The sequence below is a fragment of the Oncorhynchus mykiss genome, chromosome 28 (genome assembly GCF_013265735.2).
Source record: "Oncorhynchus mykiss isolate Arlee chromosome 28, USDA_OmykA_1.1, whole genome shotgun sequence".
Taxonomy (NCBI): Eukaryota; Metazoa; Chordata; class Actinopteri; order Salmoniformes; family Salmonidae; genus Oncorhynchus; species Oncorhynchus mykiss.
The window spans coordinates 25,260,648-25,287,219 of NC_048592.1; the positions used below are offsets into that span (position 1 = coordinate 25,260,648).

Sequence of the window (26,572 nt, forward strand, 5' to 3'; positions counted from 1 at the left end):
CAATGAAACAACATTGTTGACAGATGATTATAGCAATACATATCCACCAGTAAAACCCTGTAGAAGAGAATTGTATATTTGACACAAATGAATCAGATGAACCCTAGTTCTGAGCAGTGAGGAGATCCTGGCCCACTCTTCCTCCATTGCCTAAGACCTTCATTACACTCCTTGTTCTCACCTCCTACTTCTCAGTTTTAAGATGGACTTTATTTGCTTACAAACCCTTACAGTCATCAGCCTTGCTTTCCACTATGGCCTCCACAGGCACAGACAACCCCATGGTGAACTGAGGTAGAGTTAATCCCAAATGAGATGGGGTTGGTACAGGGAGGGACCAGGTCCTGCTGTTTGTAGCCTGGCTACATTGCAGCTGGTGGTGCTAGTTGAGTTGAAAGCTGTTTTGCTTATACTGTATAATCCCAACCCCAGGCTGTAGGTTACATTCAGACACACAGATACATGCAGTATATGAACGTGTACGTAAGTAATGCATTCAAGGACAACACACGCACACACACACATACACCACATCAGCTTCATGTACAACTTCCCACAGAATATGCAACACAATCACACACACCAATTCCTTCAGAGGCTCTGTCAGACACTGAACACTTAACCTGTGCTTTGTTCCAACACGCCTAGCTAACAGGGAGGCTGACTGACTGACAACATAATACAAATCTGTACCTAAGGGTTAACTCAGACAGGTCAAGGGTTAAGGATCATTTTTCACTTAAATTATCATGTCAAAGAGATGCACATTCAGCACTGTGATATTGGCAAAATACAATAATGAGAACATCAATAAAACATAAAATGACATCTGAAAATGTTTATTCAAGGTATGGTGTTCATTTACCTCCAATTTGTCAGATACAGCCTAATCTATATCACATATCAACACATGAAATTCACCTGATGATCCATACATTTGGAGGTTCGAGTCTTATTGATATGTGTGTGTGTGTGTGTGTGTGTGTGTGTGTGTGTGTGTGTGTGTGTGTGTGTGTGTGTGTGTGTGTGTGTGTGTGTGTGTGCAGAACAACAAACCGAGTCTGAGTGTAACCTAAAGCCTGGGGCTGGGATTAAACAGTTAAAGTCTATACAGTGGGGCAAAAAAGTCTTTAGTCAGCCATTGTGCAAGTTCTCCCACTTAAAAAGATGAGAGAGGCCTGTAATTTTCATCATAGGTAACTATGACGGACAAAATGAGAAAAAAACATCCAGAAAATCAAATTGTAGGATTTCTAATGAATTTATTTGCAAATTATGGTGGAAAATAAGTATTTGGTCACCTACAAACAAGCAAGATTTCTGGCTCTCACAGACCTGTAACTTCTTCTTTAAGAGGCTCCTCTGTCCTCCACTCGTTACCTGTATTAATGGCACCTGTTTGAACTTGTTATCAGTATAAAAGACACCTGTCCACAACCTCAAACAGTCACACTCCAAACTCCACTATGGCCAAGACCAAAGAGCTGTCAAAGGACACCAGAAACTAAATTGTAGACCTGCACCAGGCTGGGAAGCCTGAATGTGCAATAGGTAAGCAGCTTGGTTTGAAGAAATCAACTGTGGGAGCAATTATTAGGAAATGGAAGACATACAAGACCACTGATAATCTCCCTCGATCTGGTGCTCCACGCAAGATCTCACCCCCAACCACACGGGGGGACCTAGTGAATGACCTGCAGAGAGCTGGGACCAAAGTAACAAAGCCTACCATCAGTAACACACTACGCCGCCCCTGCTTAAGTACATGTCCAGGCCCGTCTGAAGTTTGCTAGAGAGCATTTGGATGATCCAGAAGAAGATTGGGAGAATGTCATATGGTCAGATGAAACCAAAATATAACTTTTTGGTAAAAACTCAACTTGTCGTGTTTGGAGGACAAAGAATGCTGAGTTGCATTCAAAGAACACCATTCCTAGTGTGAAGCATGGAGGTGGAAACATCATGCTTTGGGACTGTTTTTCTGCAAAGGGACCAGGAGGACTGATCCGTGTAAAGGAAAGAATGAATGGAGCCATGTATCGTGAGATTTTGAGTGAAAACCTCCTTCCATCAGCAAGGGCATTGAAGATGAAACGTGGCTAGGTCTTTCAGCATGACAATGATCCCAAACACACCGCCCGGGCAACAAAGGAGTGGCTTCGTAAGAAGCATTTCAAGGTCCTGGAGTGGCCTAGCCAGTCTCCAGATCTCAACCCCATAGAAAATCTTTGGAGGGAGTTGAAAGTCCGTGTTGCCCAGCAACAGCCCCAAAACATCACTGCTCTAGAGGAGATCTGCATGGACGAATGGGCCAAAATACCAGCAACAGTGTGTGAAAACCTTATGTAGACTTACAGAAAACGTTTGACTTTTGTCATTGCCAACAAAGGGTATATAACAAAGTATTGAGAAACTTTTGTTATTGACCAAATACTTATTTTCCACCACAATTTGCTAATAAATTAATTAAAAATCCTACAATGTGATTTTCTGGATTTCTTTTCTCATTTTGTCTGTCATAGTTGAAGTGTACCTATGATGAAAATTACAGGCCTCACTCATCTTTTTAAGTGTGAGAACTTGCACGATTGGTGGCTGACTAAATACTTTTTTGCCCTACTGTATAATGCAGTATAAGGCATCTTCAGGCTATACACACAGACAGCGAGAAGCCCACACTGCACATTCTGAAATCACATTCTACACACTCCACATCGACTCACTTTGTGTCGGTATTTGCCTATGATACTGTTTCAGATTGTCTGCACTGGCTAAAAAATAAGTTATTTCATTATTTGCTGCCCATTTTGGTCAAACTATGACAGGGTGCAAAAATCGCATGAAACTAATTTGAGTAAGCATTTTTTTCTGGATGGGATGAGTAAAAAATGTATCACTAGCCACTTTAAACAATGCCACTTAATATAATGTTTATATACCCTACATTACTCATCTCATATGTATGTACTGTACTCTATACCATCTACTGCATCTTGCCATCTTTATGTAATACATGTATCACTAGCCACTTTAAACTATGCCACTTTTATGTTTACACACCCTACATTACTCATATGTATATACTGTACTCGATACCATCTACTGCATATTGCCTATGCCGTTCTGTACCATCACTCATTTATATATCTTTATGTACATATTCTTTATCCCTTTACACTTGTGTGTGTAAGTTAGTAGTTGTGGAATTGTTAGGCTAGATTACTCGTTGGTTATTACTGCATTGTCGGGAAACTAGAAGCACAAGCATTTCGCTACACTCGCATTAACATCTGCTAACCATGTGTATGTGACAAATAAAATAAAATTGGATTTGATTTAGCAGGCGGGAGGTGTCGTCGCATGGTGCTGATTAGAATCACTGGCGCTGTCCACCAAGTGTGGTGCTGAAATGTCTTAAACAGCAGTGCGCACACTGATCACAATAAAGATATTGTTAACTATTTCACTCAAATGACAAGATGTAGGCCTATCTCTAAAACGACGAATAGGCCTATTGTTTTTGTTTGTTCAGATAGGCTGTTGGCTACGCAAATAGGTACTTGGCAGGAGGATAGATTAGGTGTTTTGCAGTAATGTTTAATTCCTTTAAGTATGTAACAGATTTGGATCTAAACGGGTTTAAACCTGAATAATCTGATCATGTAGCCTAATCTGGCACTGTTCTGGGTTGTGCCAGTACCCCAGTTGCGCCCCAGACTTGTGAACCAAACAGCTCTACAGGGGGAACGACTCTAATCTAGATTCTGGTTCATGCCGAGCTTCAGCAGCGGGGGAAGGGAACCGTGAATGCTGCTCTGTCCTATCCTCTGTGAGAGAGAGGGCTAAAACTGCTGCCGCCTCTTCACCGACTCAGCTAGGAAACCCCCAGCATTACCTCATCAAATTCCCATTGCGTCGTATTACGGTATTATATCTCTATTCCGGGATTTGATGATAACAAACCCACACAGAATGGCGGCGATGGAACTCACTGCGTCTGTGTGAGCCCGGGTGAGAGGCAGTGGAAATCATTTGATCGCATCACATCACATCAGAAGTTATTTTGAGCATGTAAACATTCGAGGATGACATGGCAGAGGCGCCGAGTGTAGCAGGAAGTAAAGGAATCGGGGCGCAGGTGTATGAAGATGTTTCCCTCTATGAGGAATATGAGTGTAAAATATGCTATAACTACTTCGACCTGGACCGTCGCACGCCCAAAATTCTGGAATGTTTGCACACTTTCTGTGAGGAGTGTCTGAATACTCTCCACCTTCGTGAGGACCGAGGATGGCGCATCGGCTGCCCTCTCTGTCGCCACCGGACCCCGGTGCCTGAGTACAGGATAAACAACCTCCCCAACAACACTAAAGTCACCGATGCTTATCCATTCTACATCCAGGATGACAGTCTTCCGCAGGACATCCTGCCACCGTATCCTCCTCCTTTGCACCCAGCGCTCACTGCCGCGTACCGCCGCGAGGTGGCGAACGAGGCAGCCGTAGCTGCGCAGGACCAGGCTATCCCGTCTGTAGCTGTGGTCGGAGGTAATGCCGCTGCGAACTCTTACGACAGTGCTGGATACGAGAGCTGTCAGAACTGTAGGCGCATCGTGCTAACCACAGGCTGTGTGTGCGCCATTTTCGGCTTCGTCTCCATGCTTGTGCTGCTGTTTCTGGGACTCATATTCGTGCATAACTTCAACAACCCTCCGTCTCCAGTCGGCCCTATCTGTTTGTCTGTAGCCAGCATCATGGCCATGTTCTCTGTTGTTATGACGTGGTTGGTGTGCTGGTTGAGATACAGGCCTGACCCGGAACCCGGGCGTGCTGCCTCCTCCAATGCCAGCAGGAGACATGTAAATGTTTTATGAGATTACATTTAAAATGTATTCACTTCGTTGTATTAATTTATTGACGTGTCAGTTATTAAGTGTAGGGTATACTATATATACTCAGGTTTGTTATACACAATAAGTAAGCCATGATACACTCCTTTCGGTAGCCTGGTTGACATAGAAGGGGGATGTATCACATGCTAGTGATCCCATATTATTGGACCAATTTAATTGTGTAAAATGTCTGCCCTATTTAGTGTTGCATCACATTGTGTTCCACGTCTGCCTCTGGTGGGCCTGTCATGTCACCCTGAATGTAGGCTAGGTCATGACTCATAGTCAGATTGTGTGTTCTTCTGTGTCAAATGTGTCACCCATATTCACACTAACCAAAGAATAAAGCTAATGAACAATTGTCATCTGCCCTTGCTGTCCTGGCTGTTAGGTATAGGTTAGTACTATTTGATGGCAGAAAGGATTTAGAGCAGTTTCTTAGTTAGCCGGACCCTGGGATGTAGCCCTTCAGATGGTTTTATATGACATTGATTCAGGCAGTGCTCAAGTGTTATATGTGTAATAGAATTGATCCTTGAGTCTTGATCTGCCAGCCCTTTCCTTCCTTTCTGATCTGGCATTACTGGATAAGTGTACATGTATTTGTAGTTCATATTGATTGTTATGACTACATTGCCTCACCTGGGCCCAGTTTTTTAAAAGTTATCTATCTGGATTTCGCTTATCGGATAGGATTAAATACATAGAAATAGAATGAACAGAACTCACAAATCATTGACATGAATGGGGACTGCCGTTCTATTTATTCCATTTCTATGCATTTAATCCTATCCGATAGCCGAATTCCGCATAGATAACCTTTGAAAAACTTGGCCCAGAGGGTGCGAATCCCAGCCTCAAATCAGAATAAGGATTACCATAAGGATTACCACTGGCGCCCTCCTGTGGCTCATACAGTTACACTGTACAATGTTTCATACAATGAAACGACTGAATTCTGTGCAGCTCACTGATGCTGCATGAATCTCAATGTACTTGTCACAATCTGTGAATCACTAAGCTACTATAAAAGCCTATCATTGGAAGCCTTTACACTGACAGAATGTACTGTTTTAGGTTCTGGTCTTATAAAGAGAACAATGCAGGGTTTTCCACATCATCAAGCAGAGATGGTAGGCTACCCACATCATCTACTTGGTATCCCTTTTTCTTATTCTCATGGTGGGAAATACACTCCCTTTCAAAGTGAATATTGTTCACACTAAAACATTTTCTATCGAGTTCCCTAGATGGAGAGATGAAATAATGACATTATTCACAATTAGATTAGGGAGAGATATGGGGTTCCAATGTTGATGGGGGAAATCTACTCCCACAATGGTGAAGGTATTAGGTTACAGGTTGATGAGGCACCATGGTGGGACATTTCTTATAGCACTACGACGTGATAAGTACTTTTTGTACACACATGTGCACGCACAAAAGAAGAACAAACACATACATGCATTTCCGGCAAATGCCAGATGGGCTGGTCCATCTTTAGCTTAGTGCGCCTGTCTAAGATATGTTTTTTTTGTTGCACAAAATGATCATTATCTGGCTAACAGTGGGGCTCAAGGGAAAAATGGGCCGGAGGGCCGTGAGATAAAAAGAATGGCCGTTATGGGGGCCTCGAGGGAAAAATGGACCAGTGTATTAGAAATGCCAGTTCCGATTTCTTTCGTCCAAGTCCGCCCCTGCACACACACACACACACACACACACATATACACACACACACACACACATATACACACACACACACATATACACACACACACACACACATACACACACACACACACACACACACACACACACACACAGAGACACACACACTCAAACAAATTAACACACCAGACTGAGCGTCAGGATAAAGTGACTAAGAGGGCAGTTGAAATCGGTGAGGGGGTAACATTTTGGAATTATATTGAATTCTGCTTAGTTCACCTATTACAAACATCTTATGTAAATGCAGCCGCACACACAGCTGTCTTACTAAAATAATGCAAACTAAATGCTGAAAGTAGTAGCCTTGTTATTCATGCATGCAAACAAACATAGTGAATAGCAGTTTGACTTAGAATAAAGACACAACTGTGAATAAGAACGAATTAATGCGAACAGAACAAAACAGCAGTACCAAATAAGCCCAGTAAACAAAACATCTGATCCATAAAGGCATGACACAAGCTAGATTTAGGCTTGTCACATTAACAGTAAACAAACGCAGTAAACAAAATGCGACTGGAGATCTAAATAACCAAAACATACAGCCTGCTACAGTGAGATGCATCCATGCACAGCTGTCTTGCCAAATAAATACGCCTATAGGCCCCCAAACATAGAAAACCGCTCATAAGTACAGCAACTCGTTGTGATATGCACAATACACTTCTGTGGATCAAATTCGACCCATGTAATCAATGAAGCAGACTTCAATAAACACGCTTCCAATACGTATAGTTCTATTTACAACCACGAAAATTAGTAGACTGCCAAGAAAACCATAATACAATGCATCTATTTCCATGAGGAATCATACCGATATGTAGCTACAGCGCATTCGAAAAGTAGTCAGACCTCTTAACTTTTTCACATTTTGTTACATAACAGCATTATTCAAAAATGTATTAAAATGTTTTTTTCCCTTCATCAATCTACACACAATACTCCATGAAGCCAAAACAGGTTTTTAGACATTTTTGCAAATGTATTCAAATAAAAAAACTGAAATATAACATTTACATACAGTACCAGTCAAAAGTTTGGACACAACTACTCATTCATACTTTGAAGAATCTCAAATAGAAAATATATTTTGATTCGTTTAACACTTTTTTGGTTACTACATGATTCCTTATGTGTTGTTTCATAGTTTTAATGTATTCACTATTATTCTACAATATAGAAAATAGTAAAAATAAAGAAAAACCCTGTAATGAGTAGGTGTGTCCAAACTTTTCATTGGTACTGTGAGTATTCAGACCCTTTGCTCAGTACTTTGTCGAAGCAGCTTTGGCAGTGATTACAGCTGTCAGGTGCGTGAATGAAGACCCAAAAGCGAATTAACAAACAGAGTTTCTTTAATGATGAACACACGTGGGCTCAGATGGACAGGTAGATTCCGACAGGACAGGACAAGGTTGCAGCAAACACGATGATAGTCTGGTTCAGGCATGAGACACACAAACAAGAATCCGACAAAGACAGGAGCAGAAACAGAGAGAGATATAGGGACCTAATCAGAGGGAAAAAGGGAACAGGTGGGAAAAGGGGTGAATGAGGTAGTCAGAGAAGACAAGGAACAGCTGGGGGAAAGAGGGACAGAAACGGTAACCTAGTACGACCAGCAGAGGGAGACAGGGTGAAAGGAAAGGACAGAAAGACACAACATGACAATACATGACAGTACCCCCCCACTCACCGAGCGCCTCCTGGCGCACTCGAGGAGGAAACCTGGCGGCAACGGAGGAAATCCTCGATCAGCGCACGGTCCAGCACGTCCCGAGAGGGAACCCAACTCCTCTCCTCAGGACCGTACCCCTCCCAATCTACGAGGTACTGGTGACCACGGCCCCGAGGACGCATGTCCAAAATCCTACGGACCCTGTAGATGGGTGCGCCCTCGACAAGGATGGGGGGGGGGGGGGGGGAGACGAGCGGGGGCGCGAAGAACGGGCTTGATACAGGAGACATGGAAGACCGGGTGGACGCGACGAAGGTATCGCGGAAGAAGAAGTCGAACTGCGACAGGATTAATGACCCGAGAAATACGGAACGGACCAATGAACCGCGGGGTCAACTTGCGAGAAGCCGTCTTAAGGGGAAGGTTCTGAGTGGAGAGCCAAACTCTCTGACCGCGACAATATCTAGGACTCTTAGTTCTACGCTTATTAGCAGCCCTCACAGTCTGCGTCCTATAACGGCAAAGTGCAGACCTGACCCTCTTCCAGGTGCGCTCGCAACGTTGGACAAAAGCCTGAGCGGAGGGGACGCTGGACTCGGCGAACTGAGATGAGAACAGCGGAGGCTGGTACCCGAGGCTACTCTGAAAAGGAGATAGCCTGGTCGCAGACGAAGGAAGCGAGTTGTGGGCGTATTCTGCCCAGGGGAGCTGTTCTGACCAAGACGCAGGGTTGCGAAAAGAAAGACTGCGTAAGATGCGACCAATAGTCTGATTGGCCCGTTCTGCTTGACCGTTAGACTGGGGGTGAAAGCCGGAAGAGAGACTGACGGAAGCCCCAATCAAACGGCAAAACTCCCTCCAAAATTGAGACGTGAATTGCGGACCTCTGTCCGAAACGACGTCTGACGGAAGGCCATGAATTCTGAAAACATTCTCGATGATGATTTGTGCCGTCTCTTTAGCAGAAGGAAGCTTAGCAAGGGGAATGAAATGAGCCGCCTTAGAGAACCTATCGACAACCGTAAGAATAACAGTCTTCCCCGCTGACGAAGGCAGTCCGGTGACAAAATCTAAGGCGATGTGAGACCACGGTCGAGAGGGAATGGGAAGCGGCCTGAGACGGCCGGCAGGAGGAGAGTTACCGGACTTAGTCTGCGCGCAGACCGAACAAGCAGCCACGAAACGACGCGTGTCATGCTCCCGGGTGGGCCACCAAAAACGCTGGCGAATGGAAGCAAGCGTACCCCGAACGCCAGGGTGGCCGGCTAACTTGGCAGAGTGAGCCCACTGAAGAACGGCCAGACGAGTAGGAACGGGAACGAAAAGAAGGTTCCTAGGACAAGTGCGCGGCGACGGAGTGTGAGTGAGCGCTTGCTTTACCTGCCTCTCAATTCCCCAGACAGTCAACCCGACAACACGCCCCTCAGGGAGAATCCCCTCGGGGTCAGTGGAGGCTACTGAAGAACTGAAGAGACGAGATAAAGCATCAGGCTTGGTGTTCTTAGAGCCCGGACGATAAGAAATCACGAACTCGAAACGAGCGAAAAACAGCGCCCAACGCGCCTGACGCGCATTAAGTCGTTTGGCAGAACGGATGTACTCAAGGTTCCTATGGTCAGTCCAAACGACAAAAGGAACGGTCGCCCCCTCCAACCACTGTCGCCATTCGCCTAGGGCTAACCGGATGGCGAGCAGTTCGCGGTTTCCCACATCATAGTTACGTTCCGACGGCGACAGGCGATGAGAAAAATACGCGCATGGGTGGACCTTGTCGTCAGAGAGGGAGCGCTGAGAAAGAATGGCTCCCACGCCCACCTCTGACGCGTCAACCTCGACAACGAACTGTCTAGAGACGTCAGGTGTAACAAGGATAGGAGCGGATGTAAAACGATTCTTGAGGAGATCAAAAGCTCCCTGGGCGGAAACGGACCACTTAAAGCACGTCTTGACAGAAGTAAGGGCTGTGAGAGGAGCTGCCACCTGACCGAAATTACGGATGAAACGACGATAGAAGTTCGCGAAGCCGAGAAAGCGCTGCAGCTCGACGCGTGACTTAGGGGCGGGCCAATCAATGACAGCTTGGACCTTAGCGGGATCCATCTTAATGCCTTCAGCGGAAATAACAGAACCGAGAAATGTGACGGAGGAGGCATGAAAAGTGCACTTCTCAGCCTTCACAAAAAGACAATTCTCTAAAAGGCGCTGGAGGACACGTCGAACGTGCTGAACATGAATCTGGAGTGACGGTGAAAAAATCAGGATATCGTCAAGGTAAACGAAAACAAAGATGTTCAGCATGTCTCTCAGGACATCATTGACTAATGCCTGAAAGACAGCTGGAGCGTTAGCGAGGCCGAAAGGAAGAACCCGGTATTCAAAGTGCCCTAACGGAGTGTTAAACGCCGTCTTCCACTCGTCCCCCTCCCTGATGCGCACGAGATGGTAAGCGTTACGAAGGTCCAACTTAGTGAAAAACCTGGCTCCCTGCAGGATCTCGAAGGCTGAAGACATAAGAGGAAGCGGATAACGATTCTTCACTGTTATGTCATTCAGCCCTCGATAATCTATGCAGGGGCGCAGAGACCCGTCCTTCTTCTTGACAAAAAAAAACCCCGCTCCGGCGGGAGAGGAGGAGGGGACTATGGTACCGGCGTCAAGAGCTACAGACAAATAATCCTCGAGAGCCTTACGTTCGGGAGCCGACAGAGAGTATAGTCTACCCCGGGGGGGAGTGGTTCCCGGAAGGAGATCAATACTACAATCATACGACCGGTGTGGAGGAAGAGAGGTGGCCCTGGACCGACTGAACACCGTGCGCAGATCGTGATATTCCTCCGGCACCCCTGTCAAATCACCAGGCTCCTCCTGTGAAGAAGAGACAGAGGAAACAGGAGGGATAGCAGACATTAAACATTTCACATGACAAGAGACGTTCCAGGAGAGGATAGAATTACTAGACCAATTAATGGAAGGATTATAACAAACTAGCCAGGGATGGCCCAAAACAACAGGTGTAAAAGGTGAACGAAAAATTAAAAAAGAAATGGTTTCGCTATGATTACCAGAAACAGTGAGGGTTAAAGGTAGCGTCTCACGCTGAATCCTGGGGAGAGGACTACCATCCAGGGCGAACAAGGCCGTGGACTCCCTTAACTGTCTGAGAGGAATGTCATGTTCCCGAGCCCAGGTCTCGTCCATAAAACAGCCCTCCGCCCCAGAGTCTATTAAGGCACTGCAGGAAGCTGACGAACCGGTCCAGCGTAGATGGACCGACAAGGTAGTGCAGGATCTTGAAGGAGAGACAGGAGTAGTAGCGCTCACCAGTAGCCCTCCGCTTACTGATGAGCTCTGGCTTTTACTGGACATGAAGTGACAAAATGACCAGCAGAACCGCAATAGAGACAGAGGCGGTTGGTGATTCTCCGTTCCCTCTCCTTAGTCGAGATGCGGATACCTCCCAGCTGCATAGGCTCAGCTCCCGAGCCGGCAGAGGAAGATGGTAGTGATGCGGAGAGGGGGGCAACGGAGAACGCGAGCTCCTTTCCACGAGCTCGGTGACGAAGATCAACCCGTCGCTCAATGCGAATAGCGAGTTCAATCAAGGAATCCACGCTGGAAGGAACCTCCCGGGAGAGAATCTCATCCTTTACCTCTGCGCGGAGACCCTCCAGAAGACGAGCGAGCAAAGCCGGCTCGTTCCAGCCACTGGAGGCAGCAAGAGTGCGAAACTCAATAGAGTAGTCTGTTATGGATCGATTGCCTTGACATAGGGAAGACAGGGCCCTGGAAGCCTCCTCCCCAAAAACAGATCGATCAAAAACCCGTATCATCTCCTCCTTAAAGTCCTGATACTGGTTAGTACACTCAGCCCTTGCCTCCCAGATTGCCGTGCCCCACTCACGAGCCCGTCCAGTAAGGAGAGATATGACGTAGGCGACACGAGCAGTGCTCCTGGCGTAAGTGTTGGGCTGGAGAGAAAACACAATATCACACTGGGTGAGGAACGAGCGGCATTCAGTGGGCTCCCCAGAGTAACACGGCGGGTTATTGATTCTGGGCTCCGGAGATTCGAAAGCCCTGGAAGTGGCCGGTGGATCGAGGCGGAGATGGTGAACCTGTTCTGTGAGGTTGGAGACTTGGGTGGCCAGGGTCTCAACGGCATGTCGAGCAGCAGACAATTCCTGCTCGTGTCTGCCTAGCATCGCTCCCTGGATCTCGTCGCTGGGTCCATTCTTGGTCAGATTCTTCTGTCAGGTGCGTGAATGAAGACCCAAAAGCGAATTAACAAACAGAGTTTCTTTAATGATGAACACACGTGGGCTCAGATGGACAGGTAGATTCCGACAGGACAGGACAAGGTTGCAGCAAACACGATGATAGTCTGGTTCAGGCATGAGACACACAAACAAGAATCCGACAAAGACAGGAGCAGAAACAGAGAGAGATATAGGGACCTAATCAGAGGGAAAAAGGGAACAGGTGGGAAAAGGGGTGAATGAGGTAGTCAGAGAAGACAAGGAACAGCTGGGGGAAAGAGGGACAGAAACGGTAACCTAGTACGACCAGCAGAGGGAGACAGGGTGAAAGGAAAGGACAGAAAGACACAACATGACAATACATGACAACAGCCTTGAGTCTTCCTGTGTATGACGCTACAAGCTTGGCACATCTCTATTTGGGGAGTTTCTCCCATTCTTCTAGGCAGATCCTCTCAAGCTCTGTCAGGTTGGATGGAGAGCATCATTTCACGGCTATTTTCAGGTCTCTCTAGAGATGTTCAATCAGGTTCAGGTTCGGGCTCTGGGTGGGCCACTCAAGGACATTCAAAGACTTGTCCCGAAGCCACTCCAGCGTTGTCTTGGCTGTGTGCTTAGGGTCGTTGTCGGAGGTCCTGAGTGCTCTGGAAAAGGTTTTCATCAAGGATCTCTCTGTACATTCAACTTTCCCTCGATCCTGACTAGTCTCCCCGTCCCTGCCACTGAAAAACAACCCCACAGCATTTTTATTTTATTTTATTTATTTAACCTTTATTTAACTAGGAAAGTCAGTTAAGAATAAATTCTTATTTACAATGACGGCCTACCCCAGCCAAACCCGGACGATGCTGGGCCAATTGTGCGCCACCCTATGGGACTCCCAATCATGGCCAGATGTAATACAGCCTGGATACGAACCAGGGACTGTAGTGATGCCTCTTTTACTGAGATGCAGTTCCTTAGACCGCTGCGCCACTCGGGAGCAGCGGTCTGGTGCCAGGTTTCCTATAGACGTGAAGCTTGGAATTCAGGCCAAAAACTTCATCCTTGGTTTCATCAGACCAGAGAATCTTGTTTCTCATGATCTCAGAGTCCTTTAGGTGCCTTTTAGCAAACTCTAAGCAGGCTGTCATGTGCCTTTTACTGAGGAGTGGCTTCCGTCTGGCCACTCTACCATAAAGGCTTGATTGGTGGAATGCTGCAGAGATGGTTGTCATTCCCATCTCCACAGAGGAACTCTGGAGCTCTGTCAGAGTTACCATCAGGTTCTTGTTCACCTCCCTGACAATTGCTCAGTTTGGCCGGGCGGCCAGCTCTAGGAAGAGCTTTGGTGGTTCCAAACTTCTTGAATTTAAAAATGATGGAGGCCACTGTGTTCTTGGGAACCTTCAATGCTGCAGAAATGTTTTGGTACCCTTCCCCAGATCTGTGCCTTGACACAATCCTGTTTCGGAGCTCTACGGATAATTCCTTCGACCTCATGGCTTGGTTTTTGCTCTGTCATGCACTGTCAACTGTGAAACCTTATATAGACAGATGTGTGCCTTTCCAAATCATGTCCAATCAATTTAATTTACCACAGGTGGACTCCAATCAAGTTGTAGAAACATCTGTGGTGGAATGTGCAATAATAAGTATATATATTTTTTTGCTTTGTCATTATGGGGTATTGTGTAGATTGATGATTTTTATTTATTTTTAATCCATTTTAGAATAAGGCTTTAATGTAACAAAATGTGGAAAAGTCAACAGATCTGAATACTTTCCAAATGCATCAGGGGCATCATTTGGTTTTTGCATTGGGAATTATATTGAATTCTGCGTATATCAAACTATATCACAATAAGCATAACAGTTCAATTTTTTATTTCACCTTTATTTAACCAGGTAGGCCAGTTGAGAACAAGTTCTCATTTACAACTGCAACCTGTCGTAGATAAAGCAAACAGTGCGACAATAACAACACAACTCTGTGGAGTTACACATAAACAAATGTACAATCAATAACACAATAGAAAAAAAATAGAAACATCTATGTACAGTGTGTGCAAATGTAGAAGAGTAGGGAGGTAAGGCAATAAATAGGCCCTAGAGGCGAAATAATTACAATTTAGCATTAACACTGGAGTGATAGATGTGCAGATGATGATGTGCAAGTAGAGATACTGGGGTGCAAAAGAGCAAGAGGGTCAGTAATAATATTAGGATGAGGTAGTTGGGTGGGCTATTTACAGATTGGCTGTGTACAGGTACAGTGATCGGTAAGCTGCTCTGACAGCTGATGCTTAAAGTTAGAGAGGGAGATAAAAGACTCCAGCTAAGGTGATTTTTGCAATTCATTCCAGTCATTGGCAGCAGAGAACTGGAAGGAAAGACGGCCAAAGGAAGTGTTGGCTTTGGGGATGACCAGTGAAATATACCTGCTGGAGCGCATGCTGGGTGTTGCTATGGTGACCAGTGAGCTGAGGTAATGCGGGGCTTTACCTAGCAAAGACTTATAGATGACCTGGAGCCAGTGGGTTTGGTGACAAATATGTAGTGAGGGCCAGCCATCGAGAGCATACAGGTTGCAGTGGTGGGGAGAGTGTTGGGGGCTATTTTGTAAATGACATCGCCGAAGTCAAGGATTGGTAGGATAGTCATTTTTACGAGGGTATGTTTGGCAGCATGAGTAAAGGAGGCTTTGTTGCGAAATAGGAAGCCGACTCTAGATTTAATTTTGGATTGGAGATGCTTAATGTGAGTCTGGAAGGAGAGTTTACAGTCTAACCAGACACCTAGGTATTTGTAGTTGTCCACATATTCTAGCTCAGAACCGTCCAGACTAGTGATGCTAGTCGGGTGGGAGGTGTGCGGGCAGCAATCGGTTGAAGAGCATGCACTTAGTTTTACTAGCATTTAAAAGCAGTTGGAGGCCACGGAAGGAGTGTTGTATGGCGATGAAGCTCGTATGGAGGTAGCACAGTGGCCAAAGAAGGGCCAGATGTATACAGAATGGTGTCGTCTGTGTAGAGGTGGATCAGAGAATCACCAGCAGCAAGAGCGAAATCATTGATATATACAGAGAAAAGAGTCGGCCCGAGAATTGAACCCTGTGGCACCCCCATAGAAACTGCCAGAGGTCCGGACAACATGCCCTCCGATTTGACACACTGAACTCTGCCTGGGAAGTAGTTGGTGAACCAGATGGGGCAGTCATTTGAGAAGCCACGGCTGTTGAGTCTGCCGATAAGAATGCGGTGATTGACAGAGTCGAAAGCCTTGGCCAGGTCGATGAAGAGAGCTGCACAGTACTGTCTTTTATCGATGGTGGTTATGATATCGTTCAGGAACTTGAGCTTGGCTGAGGTGCACCCATGACCAGTTCGGAAACCAGATTGCATAGTGGAGAAGGTACGGTGGGATTCAACATGGTCGGTGATCAGTTTGTTAAGTTGGCTTTCAAAGATTTTAGAAAGGCAGGGCAGGATGGAAATAGAAGAGGGGAGACACTCTAGATCCAAACTGTTAAAGACCTGTTAAAGACCTATATCCAAGACGCACTACTCTCTGTAGCGTCTTGCAGTTGGATGTCAAGCAGTTGCCATACCAAGCGGTGACGCAGCCAGTCACGATGCTCTCGGTGGTGCTGTAAAACATTTGGAGGATCTGAGAGCCCATGTCAAATCTTTTCAGCCTCCTGAGGAGAAAGATGCTTTGTCGTGCAATGTTCATGACTGTGTTGGTGTGTTTGGACCATGATAGCATGTGATTCAGTATTACAGTAGTGTAATTATTTAAAAATGAACCAGCTTATCAAGATCAAGATGCCAACATCAGAGCGAGGATGACCCAGGCCCCTGCAGGGTGAAAGGTCAATTGAGAGCTTATGGTTTAGTTTAGGGTATACAGGTGGAGGGCCAAGGTGCTCACACAGTAGCCTGGGGGTATGGATGGAGGGCTATGCATGGGGTTGTAGGTATAGCCTTATGAGTTCACCATAGGGATAATAAACTATAAACTCACCATTGTTTAATAGTATTAAAGTAAACTACTGCATGGCCTGAGGGCTCCCATGCCCCTCTACTCATCTTTCTCTCTTCTTCTCTTTCTTCTGCTCACCAAGTCCACTTTATAGGCTCACTGTCATGCAAAATGCCCCCAGTTTGAGCTCTGGGTGACGGGCCTCAGATTGCATGTAATTGATAACATCAAACACATTAGAGGTAACGTATCCATTGTTGAATGAGCTTAGGCCCACAAGTCCTACCTTACCTGTAGGCTATATGGGCAACCAATTGACCAATGACCATAAGAATATTTTGTCCCAGAGAAGCTATTCTTTGTTTGCAACCTTTTTGCAAATATCCATATATGACTGCATTGAGAGCTAAAGTTCTGACTGGGCTATGCTGATAGGCTATTGTCTTAACACATATCATATATTGGGGACAGTATAGCCTACACAAAAATTGGCTATGACAGTACTTGGTTTTATATTAAAGCATGTTACTTTCATCTGAGAATTACCGCCCCTGTCACAGTGGCAAACATTTATCTGTGGATTAAATACATCGTTGTTTACACTCAAAGTAAATGGGAAATGGCTATCAACCATTCCTTATTTATTTCAATGACCTGAAAACAGTGTGTAAAGTCATCACAGCAACAAGTTCCGACTGTAAACGCATGGTATTATGTCATCATAATGGGAGAATGATAAGGTTCCCACATTATGCACCACTGACTTTAAAAGGGATCATTGAAAAGAAAAACTCGAAACCTCCAAAATTGACGTTTTTCTGATTCATACTGTTGTATTGTTGCTATTAAAGGGTCAGATTGAACTAGACTTTTGAACAATGTATTTATATTAGGCTACAATTTCCCAAAAACATAAGTCATCTTTCATAATTGAAAGAACTCGTCAATAAATAAATGAATCAAAATACCATGAGATGTGGGTTTATTATATCGAAAATGACATAATTCTGAGATCAGAACCAGACCAAATTCCTAACGGTACTTTCTTGTTTCCTCCCGGTCTATACGTGACAGATTTGTTGTTATTCTTTTTTTAAAATTAATTTTGCTCTCTGATACATCACAAGGTTATGTTGGTTCTGAGCCTGCACTGAATACAACGAGTTTTATTTTCTACACTGAGGCATTTTGGTCTTTATTTTTCGATGCATTTTGTTGAGGAAATTTCTGACTGATCGAGGAAAATTCTGACTTAGATTTTCCCCTTCACTAATTGATTTGACACGGATATCCAGTATCCCTTTCATGATAATCAAACTTCGTATCATAACTTTGTTTTTGCACCATTCCATCTTTTATGGCGATATAGAGTTTCAGTAAGTCCTTCATGTTCCGTGGATGTATTTGTGTAGGAGGAAAGGGGAATGTATCTCACCTCGAACCCTGTGAACAAAAACATTATCAGGCTACATGCTGGGGTTGTTGCTGTAAGAAGTAGCCACGCCATTTCTTTAGAAAACTGCAAAGAAATACACTTTTCAGTGATCTCACTGTAGTGCATGTTTCAAATGTCACAATATATTATTATGATATATTATTATTTGTATTATGATTGATTATTATTATTATTATCATTACTACGTTATTAACAGGCCAACATGTTTTGTTAATGCACGATTGGAAGGTTAAGTCCCATGTCCGTAAAATAAATAATAATAGTGTTATCAGATATATTGCGAAAATTCTATATAACGTTTACCATATTAGTACATTAGATTATCACAAATAACGCATACGCCTCCGACCATAAAACATGGCTAATTGTCACAGTTCAACAAGACCACAAAACAGTCAAATGATGTCTCTCATGTCTCTGTGTCAATAATCGAACATTTGCAAGCATGTGTTAGTTACACCAACGTGTGGTTGAACCATAGGTCATGCATGGTCATCATCCTAATGTTGAATTAGTCGACCATTAGGCGAAGAAGTTCCTCATGTAGACTTTTGTGCTGAAACTCTGAGAAAGAGAGCAATTTCTCCATTTGCACGTGAATTAACTCCCGTGTCCATACCATATTCCCCTCGTGCGTTCAATTGTCCGTGCGTTCCTGTAGAAAGACAACATTTGGAAGAGACTTTTCAGTTCCCCAAAAGTTTAACGTAAAAGCAGGCCTTCATTAACTATGGGATACCCCATTTCCATCTCTAAGATGTCTTTTGGCTAACAGTCATTCTTTTTCTGTTAGGTTCTTTAGATCTCAGGTGACAAAAACGACAGCAATGGTCATGGAACAGGGTTAGAAGAAAAGCCGCAAACAACCACTTTCCTAATGATTTTTAATGCCGTAGCCTATACTAGTAATGGATATTCAATAAGAATGTTAACGATTATTATTATTATTATTATTATTATTATGCCTGTTTGTCGCCATAGTTAACATTGTGTGAGATTTTTTTAAATCATACAATGTTTTATTATTAAAGGATATTTATCAGAAATAATAAGAGCCCCAATTATTATAATAATAGTAATAATAATGTGCTTAATATTCCATGTATTTTTTAATATGTAGATATATGAATAAGACATACTAATCATCTGTTGCTCTTTTTTAACACCTCAAGGACATCGCTAAAAACGACATTATAACGAAGTTATTCCCATTGATAAAGAAGTGACACCATTATGCAAATACTAGGCTATGATTGGCTTTAGGCATAGGGCCTACTCATCAGAAGCATTTATTAGTGTTCAGCTATCCCAGCAAAATCATATCCAATGACGCTCTCCCTTGTGGAGATTCCACCTTGGTATGGCGGCTCCTTGCTCCACAGTGACGGCCTTAATCCGGTTAGGGAGCACCTGGGACCGCGACGCTCCATAATCACCTCTTATTAAGGTCCGCGGTGCACCCGTGCGCGCACTCAGAGATACGGAGATGCCAATTATGCCATCCAATATTCCGAAGGAAAACCACTCTCGAATACACTTTTCTTTTTATACACAGAAGTTTTTTTGTCAACAAAATTCAGCTGTGGTGAATATCAACCACAGTAATGTTTTTAGGGCTCAATCTGTTGGAGTTGACCACGTTGTTATTGGCCTTTTATAGAGCACAATAGTGTAATAGCTGCTGATATGCCTAAATCCCTTTAATGCAACAACAAAAAACATGAAAAAAAGTTAATGTGGGATTATGAATTGTTGATCAAGTTGACTATATTCCAGGCCCCAAACAGCCACGACTGCCACAAGTAGCCTGTAGGGGAAAATGCCCCCTTAAGAAATGTCAAATTTCTGACAGAAAAATATTTAGATATGTGCATACTGGCTATCTTTAGGCAATCACATTTTGAACGGAAATAAGTGGGCAAAAATGTTTGTTGTTGTTGTTGTTATTCAATAAAAGTAGAATCTTTAGAAAGGGGGCGTTTTGCCCCACTATCAGGTCAAAACGCCCCCCTCTACGGGCAAAAATATTTTTAAATAATTGACTCTTAAAAGCTAAGATATCCTATTTTAAATAGATAAATCAAATATCCGAACAAAATGGCATTCTACTATCTCACTATTAATATACCCGCTATGGTGAGGTTTTGATCCACTGTCCCTCTTTTTATATTCGCCCTTCCTGTCCAAATCATCCTGAAGTTTCTCAAAATGGATTGTGTAACTCAAAGAAGTTACTTACTATTTGGACAATGCTAATATTAGGTATCATTGATTTACATTGATTGCCTGTACATAGATTTTTCAATTTTTCTTTTCTTTTGTGTCATTGGCTGTACTTTTGTTTATGTGTAACTCTGTGTCGTTTTTTTTGTCGCTTTGCTTTGTCTTGGCCAGGTCGCAGTTGTAAATGAGAACTTGTGCACAACTGGCCTACCGAGGGTCTCGATCTCGACAAACCATTTCTGTATGGACCTCGCTTTGGACACGGGGGCATTGTCATGCTGAAACAGGAAAGGGCCTACTCCAAACTGTTGTCATAAAGTTGTAAGCACAGAATTGTCTAGAATGTCATTGTATGCTGTAGCGTTAAGATTTCCCTTAATTGGAACCAAGGGGCCTAGCCCGAATCATGAAAAACAGCCCCCTTACATTATTCCTCATCCACCAAACTTTACAGTCAGTGCTATGCATTCGGGCAGGTAGGGTTCTCCTGGCATCCGCCAAACTCAGATTTGTCCGTAGGACTGCCACATGGTGAAGTGTGATTTGAGAGAACTGCTCCAGAGTCCAATGGCGGCAAGCTTTACACCACTCCAGCTGATGCTTGGCATTGCACATGGTGATTTTAGGCTTAAATGTGGCTGCTCGGCCATGGAAACCCATTTCATGAAGCTCCCAATGAACAGTTATTGTGTTGCCGTTGCTTCCAGAGGCAGTTTTGAACTCGGTAATGAGTGTTGCAACAGAGGACAGACGCGGCTGAGCCATTCTTACTCCTAGACGTTTCCACTTCCCAATAACAGCAGTTACAGTTGACCAGGGCAGCTCTAGCAGGGCAGAAACTTGACAAACTGACTTGTTGGTGGCATCCTATGACGGTGCCACGTTGAAAGTCACTGAGCTCTTCAGTAAGGCCATTCTACTCCTAATGTTTGTCTATGGGGATTGCTTGTCTGTGTGCTCAATTTTATACACTTGTCAGCAACCGGTGTGGCTGAAATGGAGGAATCCACTAATTTTAAGTGATGTCCACATACTTTGGACATGTCGTATATTTTATAAATGACAAAAAAACAGATAAATGAACCTCAAAATAGTTTTTTTGGAGTGATTTAAAAAGTTGAGCTGAGACAGATGAAATGTTAAGTTGAGCAAGACTAGTGGCATCCAGGTAAAGTGGTTTCTGTGAGAATTACAGGAGGGGGACGTTTAACCCCGAGCCACCCTACATCTCTCATATACATATCCTCATACAAAACTGTATTTTCGTTCCGTTTACTGATTGGAAATGTGACCAAACAATCGGTGGGTAATATTAGGCTATGTGGAATTTTGAGACAAATAACCCGTTGTTTGCATAGAACTAACTCAAAGGCATATTTTGGAATGATCTCGATACTTTTGATTGATTGGAGTGGTGAATGGAAGAAGCTTTTTGACTGTGTTCAATTAGCCTCCACAAAGACTGCGCTTCTGAACTGGGAACAACTGTGTGCGTGCGTGCTTGTGCGTATGCGCGCGTGTGTGTGTGACGAGAGAAAGGCAGAGCGCGCGCGAGAGCGAGAGATAAGGACAGGGCAACCAGTGAACAAACACGATATTTATGTTTATTTATTAGTAATGTTTACTGTTAATTTCTGATAGTTTATTTAACTTTTGTTTATTATCTATTTCACTTGCTTTGGCAATGTAAACATGTTTCCATGCATACCAAAAAAAACATTTGAATTTAATTGTGAGAAAGAGAGGGGGGGGGGGGGGGGGGGGGGGGGGGGCAGTTGACACTCATGAAGTTATAAATAATGTCTTCACACAATTGTACTTATTTCGCTACAGACAACTTTTACTGCACTCCCGGCGTCATATCCTGCTGGGTCGACCGGTGCTCCTTTTATTCTAATTAGTGCAATACTGTCTAAATAGTACAATAAATTATTGTGTTTGTAGCATCACTGTGCATAGCATTAACAAACTGTGTTTGTGTATGTGATTTTAGTCACATCATAATAAATGGATACATGAGTGACTGTTTACTTAGACTCAGGGGGTAGCGTAGCCTTCAGTGAAAGACTCATCTTCATCCATCGACATGGTTGGACCAGATATAATGTATTGGATGGAGGGCTGATCCTGGATCAGATCCTGTGAAACAAAAAGCTCGAGGGCACCGCAAGACTCAAAACACATCGCCTTGAACCAGTGAGGCCACGACATGATACATTTTCCTCTGTCGGCCAATCAAAAAGTCCCCTCGGCCCCCAGGACTTTCGCCTCTCTAAGCCAATCAGAGGCCTGGAAAGACTGGGGTAGAAAGGAGAGAAACATCTTCTAAAATGTTTCACTTCCACGCATCTTTTCAATTCACATCAAGTGTCAACAAGAACTCCAACTAAGCGTATTCCAATTTCAACAGAGGCAAACATCGCTTAGTCAAACGTTCACTATTTTCACTCTCCATATTGGATATCGACAAATGCACCATTCTCAAAGGATTTATCTTGTGTTTATAGTTGCATGTTGTTGTTATTTTGACGAAGCAACTTGCTATTCCCTAGGACGTGGAGGCTGTCCTGTTGCTCCATCAAAGCCAAACGTGTAGTCTATAACTTTTTTGGGGATCCCAGAATTGTTCTGAAGTTCCCGTTTTGGTGTTGATTTTGGTCCAGCGCAAAGCTTTGTTTGCGGAGGTTTAGGAGACATGACAGCTCTAGCCGGAGGCATACCGAGAATGATGCGCCCGACACACCACCAGAACTACCCGCGGGGAGGCTACTCTCTGGAAGGTAGGCAGTTGCAAATAAATATGGGTCCAAATGGAACCAAGTGCATGTTTCTTGCGTGTTGGAAGATTTTGTTTGTTTGTAATTGATTCAATCAGATAGCAAGTGTTGATATTTTGTCAACTTCGAACAGTTGCAAAATTGTTGTTCGTCTATAAATAATTTTTGTTTGCCTTTCAACAGACAATTAGGCTACACACGAACTAGCATTTTGACAGTGACAAACATTTTAGGCTACACTACTAGGCCATGTAGCAACCCATGATTCCGTTGAATTGACATAGCAGCTGTTATCAAAACAACGACAATGCTCATGTTATGATTTTGATATTTATCGATTTAGCTACACTGTGCACTATTAATTAGGTCAAGTGTAAAAACAATACCAATCAACCCTTTGCCTATATCTAGCTAGATTAAATGGTATTTTAGATATCAACAAATGTTCTTGCAACAGGTCTCTCTTGAAAAACAGCATCGTTTTAATCAGGATAAATAAAGGTTGAATGAATAAATATAGGCCTGATTCTTTGGGCTTTTTTTGCTGTTGTTGTTATTTTTGTTGAAGTAATTGTTATTATTGAATGACATGAGTTCCCTCCTTCCAGTCTCTACCCCGTTAGGCCAGGGCCGGGTGAATCAACTCGGTGGAGTGTTTATTAACGGCAGACCCTTGCCCAACCACATTCGCCACAAGATCGTGGAGATGGCCCACCACGGCATTCGACCCTGTGTCATCTCCCGCCAGCTCCGAGTCTCCCACGGCTGCGTGTCCAAAATCCTTTGCCGGTATCAGGAGACCGGCTCCATCAGGCCCGGGGCCATCGGAGGCAGCAAACCGAAGGTGAGGGCCCTAGAACCGGATTGCAAGACCTGCCTGAAATAGGCAACGATAATTAATAGCAGAATATTTTATTTTTATTGTTTCAACTTTAAACCAAGCCCATATGCTCTAACACTGTCATCATCACTAACGACACGAGAGAGTTAATGGGAGATGACAGGCCATAAAAGTAACGTGCTATCTAAAAGGACACGTAATAATGTAGGCCTACAGTTGGTATAATTTATGGAATTGTCATACGCTATTAATTAATTCCCAATTTGAAATAGCCTACTTTTTTTAATTGATAAGGACATTTGGGGGGTGTTTTACGCGCACTTTTACCCACTCAATTAACCCACCAAGTGGATGTAGAGTCAAGACCTAGGTTTTATAAACCAAGTAAACAATCAAACTCAACAGAAGCAAGCATAGGCACACCCCTTAGGGTACTTATTTTCTATTGTGCAATGTCTAATTTATTCAGAAATGAAACCGTATTTTGCAACAACAATATATTGAAAGAAATGTGTATGCATTCTTGGCATGAAGCAGACATCCACCCCAGACGTGGATAAGAAGATCGAGGAATACAGGAGAGACAACCCGGGAATGTTCAGCTGGGAAATCAGGGATACATTACTCAAAGACGGCATCTGCGACAGAAACAACGTCCCCTCAGGTAGTTAGTTACATTTTATTTGATTTTCTTGACCAATTTGTAATACGTACAACATTACTAAAATGCATATTTTACAATATATCTACACTTTTCAAATAATGTCATTCATAATAAACAAGCATGGACGGTAGGATATAGGCCTACTTGACTGAAATCGTCTAAACTTTTGCATAGTAAAAAAAGGCAATGCTGAAAATATTTCGTCAAGAGAGGATATACTAGCCTAGGCCTAAGAAATCATAACCGCAGTTGGCTAAATAACGAAAACAGTATTTGAATGTACATGTAAACTTATCTGAAAGTTTAAAAGTATGCCATGCATTGCCTAAAAAAACAACATATGAATACCATATGTGAACAAATCAACCGGTGCTATAATGGCAATATGAATGACATGTTAGTATGTCTAATACCTGTTTTGACATACGTTTGCTCATTATCCCGTATTCCTGCAGGCATTTAAAAAATAACGTAGGCCTATCATTTCATATTTTGTTTCGAAAGTGAGTTCAATCAGCCGCACCATGCGTTGTAAATTCGGGGGAGGTGCAGGAGAAGACGAGGAGGACGATGATGAAATCGAGAAGAGGGAATTGGAAGAGAACGAAAGAAGGGCGAAACACAGCATCGACGGCATCCTCGGGGATAGATGTAAGTAATGGTTTTAATTTAAAGCAGTGCAGAGCACTGGCGATGTTGATGTGGCCTAGGCGACGATGTTGAGTTCTATTGGACAAGTGTGCAATTATGATACAGATAGGCCTACTTATTTTTTTATTTCAGAGTTAGTACCATCGTATACTTTTTTTTAATCTGAGTTTTCTATATTTGGTTGTGATAAAATATGTGTAGAGTTATTCTTTAGAAGTTTCGTAAAGGTTTGTTTATTTGTTGGCCTCTTGAGTCTGTTGGTGGAACATTTAGGGAAATTGAGAATGGGGAAAATTAGTATTTGTCTCTTAACGATAGTGAATTAGAAGATATCTGTACCATTTCAATTCAGAGGATAGACAAGACTCAGTTGGTGTAGCCTAAATAAAGTATAATCATGAATTGGAATAGTCCTACAATTTTATTTGTGGAAATAGGAATTATCTTTCATTTTCAGTTATTCCATTTCATTACGCAATTTCCCAATCATGCATTGAATAAAGTTGGAATAAATGATATACGTCCAGAAATAGTTTAGTAAATCTGTTGACCAGAATTGTTTTTAAAATTTGTTTTCTTAGGCTACGGTTGGTTTATAAAGCGGAATGAGTCCTGTGCATATTATATTTTTTTACTTGAACATACAAAACGTTACATTCAAAAACCAATGGCACTTGACAGAGAACTATTATGTACATTTTTGCAACATAGTCTATTGTTTATGAATTTGGAGTTCTGAATTGTATGCCTGTAGGCTATTATTTCCTAACGAAACTTTTACAAAAGCCAAACGTTTCCATATGAAGTTGATCAAACATTTGCCCAACTGTTCCGTCCCCCATAAAAAGAGACGGTTCCTCTGCACACAATCCGGCACTTGAGGATGAACTTGGGAGACAAAGGCGGGAGAGTCCATTGAGACTCACACTTCGGCATCTCGCGCACAAAGGTCTGCTATAGCAAGCGGCTCAGTGGTGTACAAAAAGACGCCAAAGCTTTTCAAAATGTGGAGAGAAAGGGAGAAAAAATGCGCTGACAAAGGGCTGGGAGAAGACATTATGGACCCGCAATAAGCGATGAATAATTCAGATAACACCGATAGCAAATCCGGCCTGTTTTATAGACTGCGCGCCCAGAGAAAAAAAATGCCGTTTTCACCTACAAAATGTTACTTTGGAGTGTTTCTCAGCGTCAGGAGATGGCGTTTACCATTCCGAGTCCGAGATAAAGAGACAGCATCTACTTTCTCCCTGTGACCTGGATTTTCCCCGAACACCTGTTGATTAGTGACCTGTTGGGTTTTAGGGAATGTAGGCTCTATGATATCATAGGCCTTTCCCATTATGCTTATAGTAGGCTAAATTGACTTGACATGCTTATTTACATTTTTTTTGACATAGTTATACAAGTCTAGAAATGTGAGCATAATATTGTTGGTAAT

The 26,572-nt window shown here is 43.3% G+C and overlaps 2 protein-coding genes across 3 annotated transcripts in view; both read left to right on the plus strand.

The window, feature by feature from the left end:
- The first annotated feature begins 3,800 nt into the window (after positions 1-3,800).
- On the plus strand, positions 3,801-5,263 carry LOC118944876 (E3 ubiquitin-protein ligase rnf152-like). The gene has a single exon (XM_036966963.1). The coding sequence runs from the start codon at positions 4,091-4,093 to the stop codon at positions 4,871-4,873; it is 783 nt and encodes a 260-aa protein (XP_036822858.1). The 5' UTR covers positions 3,801-4,090; the 3' UTR covers positions 4,874-5,263.
- A 17,115-nt stretch (positions 5,264-22,378) lies between these two features.
- Positions 22,379-26,572, plus strand: part of LOC110508192 (paired box protein Pax-3) — a 48,200-nt gene continuing 44,006 nt past the window's right edge. Inside the window, exons 1-4 of one of the 2 annotated variants that reach the window (XM_036966582.1) lie at positions 22,379-22,978; positions 23,584-23,819; positions 24,354-24,480; positions 24,985-25,131. In XM_036966582.1, coding sequence (XP_036822477.1) covers positions 22,894-22,978; positions 23,584-23,819; positions 24,354-24,480; positions 24,985-25,131 — 595 coding nt within the window. In that variant the 5' untranslated portion in view covers positions 22,379-22,893. Of the gene's footprint in view, positions 22,979-23,583; positions 23,820-24,350; positions 24,481-24,984; positions 25,132-26,572 lie in introns of both variants that reach the window. The other variant, XM_036966581.1, reaches the window with a different exon arrangement.